The 13,739-nt window shown below is 43.1% G+C and overlaps 1 protein-coding gene across 15 annotated transcripts in view; it reads left to right on the forward strand.

The window, feature by feature from the left end:
* Positions 1-8,026: 8,026 nt before the first annotated feature.
* LOC112230527 (guanine nucleotide exchange factor VAV2-like) overlaps positions 8,027-13,739 on the forward strand; it is a 240,524-nt gene continuing 234,811 nt past the window's right edge. For all 15 annotated transcript variants that reach the window (XM_042311641.1, XM_042311644.1, XM_042311643.1 and 12 more), the window contains exon 1: positions 8,027-9,248. In XM_042311641.1, the coding sequence (XP_042167575.1) occupies positions 9,045-9,248 (204 nt within the window). In that variant the 5' untranslated portion in view covers positions 8,027-9,044. The remainder of the gene's footprint in view (positions 9,249-13,739) is intronic.

Here is a 13,739-nt window from a genome sequence, read left to right on the forward strand (position 1 = left end):
CTGTTTGTACTTATTTTCACTATGCCTGAGGTAGACCTGTATTTTTCTGGTGGATGAAAAGATCCAGAAGAAGATGTGGAAGGATAATCCACACCCCTGAAATCCGCTTTCCGACATCGCCAGTCAAGCTCTATCCTGGAACCCAACGGAGAAGGTAAAGAGGACGCCCAAGGAACACCTGGAAGTGGGAGCTTCAGGCAGATACCAAAGGGAGAGGAGTGGTCGATGTCCTATGCTCCCAAAGAAGCGACTGGGATTAGTAAAACCATTGTAGACATTTTGATAATATACTCTAAAACCGTAATGTTGGATGCTTTTAGTGCGTATGGACTGGGTGTGCCCTTTTAACATAATCAGACGAAAATCGAAGGGTAGCAGTGAAGGGTTATCTGAAGTTCAGTGATGGGCCAGTAGATGGTGGCCATGTATCAATTGTTTTTTAAAATTGAGTTGCAGATATGGTTTGAGCTGTGTGCTTGATGGATTCAGCTGGCAGTGAGTGACACACCTCAAACGTGCTGTTTTAGGTTAATCTCAACCCAAAGATTATCGGTGGGCATTTCCTCTTGAATACATGATGGATTTATGTATTTTCAGGTGAGTTATGAATTACCCATTTAAGTATGTAAGCAACCTTGCATTAAACTTGTTGGTTCGATACCAGCAAACACTTTCCATGGTAGCATGAATAAATGAAATGGTGTAACCCCCAATGCATTCCTCTTTTAGTGCAATAATAGAATATGTTTCCAATGGGAGCTTCTAAGGCTCAGTGTAGAGCTATACATCAGTCACTGTCCAACCCAGCTCCTACACTAGTTGGTTTGTGCTGGAGGGGGAGACGTGTACTGTGTGACCCCCTCCTCCTCATTGTGGCATATGCAACATGCTACCCATTTGCCTCATGATGGATCAATGCGACAACTTCAGTGACAACTACAGGTTGTCGCGTATGCTTCTTATGGCCACCCCTCACTCTGTAGCTGGCCACAGTCCATGACAAAACACAACAGACGTAGCCTTCATCCATTTCAAATAATATGATAGGCTAACCCTATAGCTTGAGTAAATTGGGGAAAAAAATTACCCCACAAAATTGCAAAGAGAGTTGACGGGGCATGCTGGGACCAGGATGCGGTAGCTCCAAAGCTGTGGCAAATGTATACACAAATGTTTATTTCTACCTGTATTATCATATTTCTAATTTGTTGATTTATTTGTATGTATATATTTGTGGTACTGTATCAGTTTCAATTCAGTGTTATTGGATTACTGGTCAAGTTTCACTCACATAATGATACACCTGCACTCTTGAGGTTATTTCGGATCCATACATTGTTCCATAAATCATCCTTGTAATGTGGCAATGTAATAAGGCCCCTGCAGCATTCCAAGACACGAAGTAGAGCTGAATGCCACTTTGAATAACAGTAATAAGCTGTATTACAAATGTAAACTGTACTCCATCTAAACTGTGTTATCTTGTCCCTTTTACATCGCAGGAATTATTTTGGAGGTTGCATGTCATCCAACGATTCAAGATAGAAGATCATAGTGATCATATTTTTGTTGTTGTGAACAGTGAAACAAGATAGAGCCCCTGCTCAATTAGCGCCACACACATCAAAAGCATCGTCATTTTCTTTTCTTCTTTACTGCATGGCTCCCACTTTTGTCATGGCAATGCAACCAACTTGGAGTAATAATTCATACTTTAGCTGAAGTTTCCTTTATATAAAAATCATTACCACACGTGAGCGTGCATAACCAGAACCACCCGAAACCGCATTCAACATCGCAGCCCTCTACCGCGAAGGTTATTCACGCTTTCTCTCAAACCCTTTTAATAGCATGGCGGGGAGTGTGCCTGCAAAACCAACCTGGATTCAGTGGTAGACGTAACATAGTAAACTTAAAAACGGCACACTCCAATAAATATGATACTTTTCGTATGGTGTGTATTCATTTGTGGATGTCGATCATCAATTTCATATTATATGTTATGAATTACAATTCGTATATGTTACGAATTGCAATTCATACAATATGTTACAAATTGCAATTCGTACCATATGTTATGAATTTGTAAACATATGATATGTTATGAATTTTAATTTAGCTGGGTTACTAGTGGCTAACGCTAACGTTAGCTAAGTGGCTAACATTAGCTAGGTTAGGGTTTAAGGTTAAGGTTAGAAGTAAGGTTAAGGTTTAAGGTTAGGGGAAGGTTTAGCTCACATGCTAAGTATTTACAAAGTAGCTAAAAAGTAGTAGGTAGTTTCTAATATAGCTAAAATGCTAAAGTTGTCCTTGATAAGAATCTGAACACACAACCTTTTGGTTGCCCAACCTGGTCTCATAGACTAGACATAACACAGTTAAAGTATATCTGGGACACTCAAATTAGTATGTTTGGTATGGTTACATAACACAGAAAGTTACTTAGGGCAAAAACAAAAGGAAGGTGGTTGTTCAGTGTGGATGGGTGAGCGTAAACACAAACGTCTAACAACCCAAAGGTTGCATGTTTGAATTAATTAAATTGGCACTTGTGTATTTTCATTATTCAACATGCATTTTATTTATTACACATGCACATCATACAGAGCCTAGTTTGACGAGTGGAATAGCCTATTCCTGTCAGACAGCGCGAGAGTAGCTCCTCAAAAAGCCTGTAGGCTACTGGAGTGAAACCTGCTTTTGTAAGCCCAGTCATCGAGCAAAAAATAACAATTCTAAATACAATCATGTGTTGAAAACTTCGGTGGCCACGATTAAAAAGGAGCTATTTTTATTTCTCAATCTCAACTCATAAAGTGTGCCTCCCATTCGCCATTCGGATGCAAAAACAAACCCTGCCTATAGCTTTGCAATGTCAGCTTGAGGCAGTATAATTGTGTGAAACCTGAACGTTTTACTTTACTTCAAATAATCTGGCATGTCTTACCTTGCTTCATCTCGGAAACCCTAGACCCTCTCTAATTCGCAATACCGCCCCAACAGATTCACAGGTGACACAATCTCGATCGTACTCCACAATGCAATTTCCAACATGGACAAAAGGAGCACCTATGTGAGAATGCTGTTCATTGACTACAGCTCAGCATTCAACACCATAGTGCCCACAATGCTCATCACTAAGCTAAGGTTCATGGGACTAAACACCTACCTCTGCAACTGGATCCTGGACTTCCTGATGGGCCGCCCCCAGGTGGTAAGGTTTATTAACAACACATCCGCCACATTGATCCTCAACACTGGGACCCCTCAGGAGTAGGCCTGATCACCGACCACGATGAGACAGCATATAGCTGAGGAGGTCAGAGACCTGGCAGTGTGGTGCCAGGACAACAGCCTCTCCCTCAACGTGAGCAAGACAAAGGAGCTGATTGTGGACTATAGGAAAAGGAGTGCCGAACAGGCCCCCATTAACATCAAAGGGGCTGCAGTGGAGCGGTCGAGAGTTTCAAGCTCCTTGGTGTCCACATCACCAACAAACTATCACAGTCCAAACACACCAAGACAGTCGTGAAGAGGGCACGACAACACCTTTTACCCCTCAAGAGACTGAAAAGGTTTATCATGGGTCCCCAGATCCTCAAAAAGCTCTACAGCTGCACCATCGGGAACATCCTGACCAGTTGCATCACCGCCTGGTATGGCAACTGCTCGGCATCCGACCGCAAGGTTCTACATAGGGTACTGCGTATGGCTCAGTTCATCACTGGGGCCAAGCTTCCTGCCATCCAAGACCTATATACTAGGCGGTGTCAGAGGAAGGCCCAAAAAATTGTCAAAGACTACAGTCATCCAAATCATAGACTGTCTTCTCTGCTACCACACAGCAAGCGGTACCGGAGTGCCAAATCTGAACAGCTTCTACCCCTAAGCCATAAGACTGCTGAATGATTAATCAAATGGCCACCCGGACTATTTACATTGACCCCCCCCCCCATTGTTTTTACACTGCTGCTAATCGCTGTTTATTTCAAAGTCACTTTACCCCTACCTACATGTACAGTACAAATTACCTCGACTAACCTGTAACCCCGCACATTGACTCGGTACCGGTTCCCCATCTGTAGAGCCTCGTTATTGATATTTTATTGTTACTTTATTTTATTTTTTATTTTAGTTAATTTGGTAAATATTTTCTTAACTCTATTTCTTGAACTGCGTTGTTGGTTAAGGGCTTGTAAGTAAGCATTTCACAGTAAGGTCTACAGCTGTTGTATTCGGCGCATGTGACAAATAAAATTCAATTTGATTTGGCATTCAGGCCAAAGAGTTCAATCTTGGTTTCATCAGACCAGACATTCTCGTTTCTCATGGTCAGAGTCCTTTAGGTGCCTTTTTGGCAAGCGGGCTGTCGTTTGCCTTTTACTGAGCAGTGGCTTCAGTTGGCCACTCAACCTACCATAAAGGCCTGATTGGTGGAGTGCTGCAGAGATGGGTGTCCTTCTGGAAAGGTCTCCCATCTCCACAGAGGAACTCTGGGAGCTTCTTAGTCACCTCCCTGATCAAGGCCCTTGTCCACTGATTGCTCAGTTTGGCCAGGCGCCCAACTCTAGGAAGAGTCCTTACTTCTTCCATTTAAGAATGCTGGAGGCCACTGTGTTCTTGGGGACCTTCAGTGCTGCAGAAATGTTTTGATAGCCTTCCCCAGATCTGTGCCTCGTCACAATCCTGTCTCCGAGCTCTACGGACAATTCCTTCGACCTCATGGCCTGGTTTTTGCTCTGACATGCACTGTCAACTGTGGGACTTTATATAGACAGCTGTGTGCCTTTCCAAATCATGTCCAATCAATAGAATTTATCACAGGTGGACTTCAATCATGTTGAAGAAACATCTCATGGATGATCAATGGAAGCAGGATGCACCTGAGCTCAATTTCAAGTCCCACAGCAAAGGGTTTGAATTCTTATGTAAATAAGCTATTTCTGTTTCTTATTTTTAATTAATTTTCTAACATTTCTTAAAACCTGTTTTTACTTTGTCATTATGGGGTATTGTGTGTAGACGGATAAGGAAAAAAAAATCTGATTAAGGCTGTAACGTAATAAAATGGGGAAAAAGTGAAAGGGTCTGAATACTTTCTGAATACACTGTACATATTAAATGGTAAAACAGTATGTAAACGTTATTAAAGTGACCAGTGTTCCATTATTAAAGTGACCAGTGTTCAATGTCTATCAACATTGGGCAGAAGCCATTAAGGTGCAGGGTTCAGTAACCGGACGATAGCCGGCAAGTGACAGTGACTAAGTTCAGGGCAGAGTGCAGGGTGGAGGCTGGCTAGTGATGGCTATTTAACAGCCTAATGGCCTTGAGATAGAATCTGTTTTTCACTCACACAGCGTTGATACACTTGTACTGACCTTCTGTATGATAGCTGGTGAACAGGCAGTGGCTCGGGTGGCTGGGGTCCTCAATGTTCTTCTTGGCCTTCCTGTGACAGCGGGTGCTGTAGATGTCCTAGAGAACAGGCAGTGCGCCCCCGCTGATGTGTTGGGAAGACCGCATCAACCTTTGGAGAGCCCTGCGGTTGCAGACGGTGCAGTTGCCATGCTAGGCGGTGAGGGTCTTAGGGGCCTAGGCAAAAGAAGGCACTGTTGCGCTCCTTCACTACACTGTCTGTGTTGGTGGACCATCTCAGATTGTCAGTGATGTGTACGTCAAGGAGCTTGAAGCATTTCACCTTCTGCACTGCGGCCCTGGCGATGGGGATGCTCCCTCTACTGTCTCCTGAAGTCCATGATCAGCTCCTTCGTTTTGTTGATGTTGAGGGAGTGGTTATTTTCCTAGCATCACTCCACCAGGGCCCTGACCTCCTCCCTGTAGGCTGTCTCATCGTTGTTGGTAGTCATGCCTGCAACTGTTGCGTCGTATGCAAACTTGATGATTGAGTTGGAGGCGTGCGTGGCCACGTATTCATGGTTAAACAGGGAGTAGAGGAGGGGGCTGAGCACCTACCCTTGTGGGAGCCCTATGTTGAGGATCAGCGTAGTGGAGATGTTGTTGCCTACCTTCACCACCTGGGGGCTGGCCATCAGGAAGTCCTGGACCCTGTTGCACAGAGCGGGGTTCAGTCCCAGGGCCCCAAGCTTAGTGATGAGCTTGGAGGGTACTATGGTGTTGATTGCTGAGCTGTAGTCAATGAAAAGCATTTTTACATAGGTATTCCTTTTGTCCAGATGGTATAGGGCTGTGTGCAGTGCAATGGCTATTGCATCATCCATTGATCTATTGGGGTGGTATGCAAATTGCAGTGTGTCTGGGGTGTCGGGTAAGGTGGAGGTGATATGATCCTTAACTAGCCTCTCAAAGCACTTCATGATGACCTTGGCTTTCTTTGGTACAGGAACAATGGTGGTCATCTTGCAGCAAGTGGGGACGGCAGACTGGGATAAGGAGAGATTAAATATGTCCTTAAACATTCCAACCAGCTGTTCTGCGCATGCTCTGAGGATACGGCTAGGGATGCCATCTAGCAGCCTTGCGAGGGTTAACACGCTTAAATGTCTTGCTCAAATCGGGCAAAGAAGGTGTATATCTTGTCCGGGAGCAAGACGACGGTGTTGCAAGGCGTGGGTGGTTTTCCATTTGTAATCCGTGATTGTCTGGAGTCCCTGCCACATAGGTCTCGTGTCTGAGCCATTGAATTGTGACTCCACTTTGCCTCTGTACTGATGTTTTGCCTGTTTGATTGTCTCACTGAGGGTATAACTGGACTGTGATTGGACTGCGATTTTCCCCAGGAATATGGGTGGAGACCAGAGCAATCGATCTCCGGCTCATAGATTAAGAGCATTTCGTAGATCACAAATTAACACTTTTAGGCACCACAAAATAAAGTAATCAATATAACACATTACTCTCACAATTCGTACCCTTTGACAGATTTTAACTTTAACACAATTATATGAATGTTATCAATCTCTATCAACTAATACTGAATGCATCTTTTTAACCTTAGATGTTTTAAGATCCTCACATACTATGAACTTACTAATACTTTTTAATGTATAAAAGGCTATGAATATTTCCTTTAACCTGTCACACACACACACATACACAAATCAGAACCTTGACAGCCACATCATATTCAGCTTACGTTGATTGGACTAAATTGTTTTTGGTATCTTTTAGTTGTCACTGTTTAGACTTAGCATAGGTGATTTGATGATGTTGAAATGGTGCTGGACTAGTGGTGCTGGAATAGTGGTGCTGGAATAGTGGTGCTGGAATAGTGGGGGTAGCTCCTGTTTAACTTTGTGACTTGCAGTAAATCTCTGTGGTTCTAAATCAATAGTTGTTTAGCAGTCTGAAAATGTCGGAAACATGAACATTCTTGAACATGCTGTAGGCCATGTAAGTGTTTGTTACATAAAATATGCTTTGTGGCCTTCACTGGACACAGGTTGCTCTCAGCTTTTGTGATGAAACAAAGGTGTGGTTAAATGTATTCTGCCGCTGTGTCTTCTTATTGTCTCGGCCTTAGGCCTATATCATGGTCACAAGGCATATGAACTAACAGGTTAGAGAGCAAACAACACATTTATCACAACACATATGTTTTTACTTTTTTCTGGCTTGGTATCCCCATGATTTTGCCCACAAACCGCTACTGCCCCTAATCCTTACATTAACCCCTTAACCTAACTCCTAAACTTAACCCTAAACTTAACCCTGACCCCTTGCCACCTAGCTAACAACAAATTGGAACTTGTAACATATCATACATTTAGCAAATTTGTAACTTATTGTAGGTTTAGCAATTTTGTAACATATCATACAATTGTAATTCGTAACATATCTTGCTGAATGTAGTCTCGAATTTACATACAGAATCATTCAAAATGCTTTGAGACTAGGTTGGGTTGCCAGATGTTTGCAGTATATGCCCACCCATCCACCCGACCAACCACCCTACAAATGTAACATATCCCACTAATTTGAGTGTACCAGATTTACGTTTACTATGTTACTTGAAGTCTGTGAGACCAGGCTGGCAAAACATCACAATCCGTACGAAAAAGAGGAGGGAGAAGACAAGGAAGAAACAAGAAACAACATAGAAACGATTTATTGGATAATTTCTAAACGTTTCTTTGTGGGTGTTTGGCATTCCAAGAATGACGAGAACGACGTGATTTTCTTCCTATACATGTTTCTGTTGGAGTTAGTGAAATCTGTTTTCGAGTGCATTGTGGATAGGCTGGATGTTGAGTGGGGCGTCGTAAGAAGGGACATTTGATTTACCATCGTGTTTTACATTGATATGCAATTGTTATATATCAGAGCAGCATAGGACAGTGTATAGAGAAGCTCTGAACAATTAGAAACTCTGGGTTGCTACGCAAAACAACGGAATGTCGCTCTGTAAGCAGTGTCAGAACTGAAAAGATTCCCATAGCTGTTCAAAGTATTTTTTCCGGAGACATCGGTTTTGGACAGCATGCTTGCACAATAGGTTCAAAAGTGAAATTTCATAGGCTTTAATACACAAGAAAAGAAGAGATTGGGGCACATATTATTATTATACTGTTCAACACCGTTTGGATATGCAAAACCAACTTTGAGAATGAAGAAAAGGAAATGTGTGTTCCCGGTAGTTCACATTGGTCTGTCTGTTTAGAAGGGAATTTACGCATTACATCAACTTTATTCAATTTTTTGTCGTCAATTTATGCATGTTTTTGGTCAGAAACTCACGTCACTTATCCAAAAGACTGAGCTGGACATATTCTGACTATTCTGCACTGAACATAGTCTATTTGAACAGAGCTGGACAAATTGTGAGCTGGAGCAAATAATAGAAACTTAATCGGAAAACTAAAGTGGAACATTATTTTACCGTATTTATAAAGTTATCAGTTTCACTATTACGTGGAGAAAAAATACAACTAATAACATTTTCATTACGATTTGGATTTCAACACTGGTGGAAGTATTGCTTCCATTGCGCGCTGGAAGCGGCTGAATTTTGCACACTGAGGCGGCTGTCGAATTTGGTTGTGGAACTCTCCCCCCAAGCTGACATGGAGGAGTGGAGGCAATGCGGGCGGTGGTTGATAGACTGCAAGGTTTTGCCCCCAAACCACCGGGTCGTGTGGCCTTCTGCAGCTGTGTTCGACTTGGCACAGGCGCTACGAGACGGAGTGCTCTTGTGCCAGATGTTGCACAACCTGTCACCGGGGTCTGTGGACCTAAAGGAGATCAACTTCAGACCCCAGATGTCCCAGGTATGTCAAGGTCGCGCAGTTTACCGAACGGGCACGCAGGGCACGTGCCCCATGGCCTCCATGGAGGTTTCCCTCCCAGATAGCATATGATAGCAAAGTGTGTAGAATGGCAGGAAATTAGCTTTAAAACTGCAACGTTTTCGTTCAGCCTCATGACAAAATGTGAACAAAAGCATAAGATGAGCTACAAAACAGTTTTAAAAAATCGGTTCTGTGGCAAAAAAAGTGTAGAATAGCAGGAAATTAGCTTTAAAACTGCAATATTTCTCTTAGCCTCATGAAAACGTGTAGCATAGCATTATACAACTGCATAGGTCAGTGCCCCAGGGATCAATTAGCTATATACACAGCACTAAGGCCTATGTCACTGGCATATCACTGTCATTATTGGTAAATGGTTAACCTTCCTTCCATGCAACTGGTTTTGAAACAGTCTTTGCATGCATAAATAGTTATTCAGAGTGCAATTTGCTCAGTGTTCACATTCAATAATCATGCAACAGTTCCACAGTCCACAGCACAACTGTACAGGAGGAAGTGTTGTACAGTTTTCCACAGTCCACAGCACAACTGTACAGGAGGAAGTGTTGTACAGTTTTCCACAGTCCACAGCACAACTGTACAGGAGGAAGTGTTGTACAGTTTTCCACAGTCCACAGCACAACTGTACAGGAGGAAGTGTTGTACAGTTTTCCACAGTCCACAGCACAACTGTACAGGAGGAAGTGTTGTACAGTTTTGCCCAAATGTGTACTTTCTTGCAATCAATGGGTGTCACTGTTGAGCACTACTGATAGTTCCAGATGTCCTCCACAACCCACAGGGGCCATAATATTGCATTGCATGATGTTTAATTGACTTAAATCATTCTAACATAAGCTACAATTAGAAACATTTAATAATTGCCATGCGAGTAAAAGGTGTGTCTGCAGTGCAGCAGCAGCTTTTTATAGTTCAGTGGAACATTTACTAAGGCTTGGTTAGCACATGGCCTCAATAGGCCGGTGGTAATACTGAAGAGTGTATGTGGTCAGATAAACCAAACTATTTGAGAGGTTTTCCTTTATTCTGTGACTCAGGTGCAAAGTGGAAGAGACTGGTAGGAGAGTGTTGAGGCAGGAGACTGTTGGTTGGTTTGAAGTTTAGGGATAACTACCCACTGGGCACAGACCTCAGTTCAGCGTCTAGTTTTGATTTACATTTTAGTTGTTGCCAACCATGTTGAATTCAATTGTTTGGTTGAAATTACATGGAAACCACGTTGTTTCAACCCGTTTTTGCCCAGTGGTTAGGGCATATGGCTTTGTGTCAACACAGTTGAGTGAGCAGAAAGCTCAAGTCAGTTTTGGAATGTGGCTTGCTGCTTAGTTGAGTACTAACCTCAGCATATTAAGCAACTTTTTCACAACACGGGCCCCCCTCACTTCCATGTGATAATGTGTCTGTGTGTGGTGTGCCTCACATCCTCAGAGCTGGTGTCACCCCATATTGTCATCACAGTTCATCCTGGTCCCCCATTCCAAAATGAGGGCGTGCTTAACCACGGCCTTCTGAGGTTTACATAAATGGCTCAGCGGACAGAAACTGGGTTGTGGCATAGGGTTGTGGCATAGATCTATTTTAACTGTGATTCATCTTGATGCCTGTCCTAAAAAAAGACTACTGAACAAATGCCATTCGGTTATGGTGAGAGGTCAGTAAAATGGCCACAGTAAATGGATGATGGGTTCCTATCTGTTGATATTCATTCACTGAAGGAGGTGGGGTTGAATGGCTTTCTTCCCATCCAACTCCATTTGGTTTGAAAAGTGTTTGCCGTTCTCACACCTTTGGCTTGTTTACAACGTTTATTGTTGCATGCGGCACATGTCTTACCTCACTGTGGTGTCAAGACACCTCAAAAGTGCCATAAAAATAGTTTATGATGGATGGAAATGATACTCTTATTGACATGTTTGGCACACTATGTGGGACCTCTTTGACTCTCTGTATGTGTGTGTGTGTTTGTGTGTCATAGCCTAGTCAACCATGTGCTTCTATAGCTAGTGGGTTTCATGATTACAAGGGCTGCATGACACACTTTGATCCTCCCACCAATCCCATGCCACAGCCCAAGTGTGAGGCTGCAGTGAGAGTGGGTGGGAGGGGGGCTCCTCTGTGACAAATTAGGTTAAACAAAATCCTGGCATCAGAACAGGGGGTTGTGATTTATGACATGGAAAAGGTCAGTGTGGGTGCTGTGTGCTCTAATGTAAAGGACACACTAATTCACTGCCTCACTGCCAAATGAAGGGGAGGTGAAGGGAGGCCATTATATTTCTGGGCTCTTGACGAAAGATTGATTACTCAACTACTCCAAGTGGTACCTGAGTCTGTCTCTGAACATGACTGTTAGAAATCATCAAAATAAATAAGTGAACCTATTTTCTGTTATGGTGATGAAAATGTAGAGGCAAAGTGATGACAGGGGTGGTAGTGTGTGAGCCTCCTATTATGCCCTATGGAAATCTGTTACACTTGTGGAAGATGAACATTTGTACCAATGGTACCAACTGAATAATGCAACGAGTTTGTCATTGTCTGTTTAAACTCTTTGCTAAACCCACAGCCATACTACTCTCATTATCAGGCTTGTCTTGTAACACACACGAAACACTGTCTTTATTTACCCTTGTCCAGTGGTTATACATTCTGTATTTGTGATTTACCCATTCAATGCATACACTTCTGCCCGCTTTGTGCTCTATTGATTCATACGCTCTATTGATTCATACCAAGTCAAGGAATATCAATTCTTGTGTTTCACTGACCTTGGTTTGAATCTCAACAGATGAGGCTGCCCTTTTAGAATACTTGCTGTTTTAAGCTACAGTAGGCCTATTCTAAAATCTTTTAAACACACACTCCAGGTTGCCATGTCAAATACCTTCTGAGCATTGTGTGTTTGGTGGTGGAGCTGAGATCATGGCAAAGCTTTGTGTATCCTGAATACCTCGCTGTAGGCTCTGTCTGAAGAGAGAGCCTTCTGTGTATTGTTGTGCCAACGTTTTCTTTTTCCTATTTGTCAACTGGTATTGAGGCAGCTTCGAAATGCCTTTGTGATGACTCAGGCGAATGTGTGTGTATGTGTGTTGTACCTGTTTAGACTACATTGCCACTGGCATAGCCCTGGGGATGTGTCTCTGCTTTCCTCTCAGAACAGCGGGGGTGTCTCTCCATACTCCACAGGGCTTCAGAGAACACACTGAGGCTACCACTTCCACTCACATAAATTGAGTTTATTTCTCCCAGTTTAAATACAACAGCAGTGGAGGATGGTGTAAACATCGCTATCCACCATTCTTTGTCTGGTCTTTGGTCATTATATTAGATGCATTCCTCTTTTGTGTATCTACCACTGTTTATACTAGACTTTGCATGGTGGATATTTAGATATCTTCTCTAGGTAGCGCTGTCAACCACTCATTCTAGTCTTTCCTCATGATTTCCCTGTATACAAACATTAATGTACACAAAATGATGTTACCTCCAAAGCTTTGTCCCTGCAGTCTTTGAAATCCCTGCTTGGGAATTGTTGTGATGGCTGGGATCAAAGGTAAGGATGTGAACTGGAACATAACATGGATAATTCCAGCCCACCTACCAATTCCAACCTCCCAGCAGCCCTAATGTCTGCTTCCCTTGGGACAACTCCGGTGTGGGGGATGGTGGTTAAACCTCCTTCCCTCTGGGGTAATTTAATCTGTGCGTTTGGTCCACTGTTGCCCCAATGACCCCTCGGCAGCCGGATGCAGGTAATACCACTAATGGACCTCGTTATGAACACTTCCTGGGTCGCACAGCTGTGACTCCACCAGCGAAAGTGAATGGGATTGAAAATGAGGGAATAGGGGTAGGCTTTATTCTGAGGTTATGACTTGTTCTTTTCAGTCAATGCACGAGTCAGGACAAAAAACTCAGCTGATGGAAAGTGTTAATTCGCTACAGGCCAGACCAGGCATGTATGGTCTTCAGTCACATTTGTGCACAATGCTAAAGTCCTGCATTGAGGCTGCTGGCGCTGGAACATTAATCCGTTCCCTCATTCTTCTCTGCACATTCCTGAGGGACTGCTGTGGTGGTAGTCTGAAAACATGAGCTCACTGGAAATGTGGGGAACTCCACGGAACAGAGCAAGGCTGTCAAAGTGACAAGGAGGGAGGAAAAAAGCAGGTGATGTCATGTCAAGTCTCCATACTGTGTTTCTGTTACTTGAATAAAGAGCACGTCATTCTCCAGATAAAGCTTTTCTCCATATTGTCAACCATCTCGACATGGAGAAGCTGATTCATGTAAAGGATCCATGCTTTGTTTCTGCTTCTTGGAATAAGAAAGTGTCATTCACAACGCAGAGCTTTTCTCAATTTTGTCAGTAAAAAAAAACAAACACCCAGAACAAGTCCAAGGCTCCAACAAAACTTAACATGGGGAGAAATTATTCACTGTGACGCT

Source organism: Oncorhynchus tshawytscha, linkage group LG33, assembly GCF_018296145.1.
Source record: "Oncorhynchus tshawytscha isolate Ot180627B linkage group LG33, Otsh_v2.0, whole genome shotgun sequence".
In the NCBI taxonomy this organism is placed as follows: domain Eukaryota; kingdom Metazoa; phylum Chordata; class Actinopteri; order Salmoniformes; family Salmonidae; genus Oncorhynchus; species Oncorhynchus tshawytscha.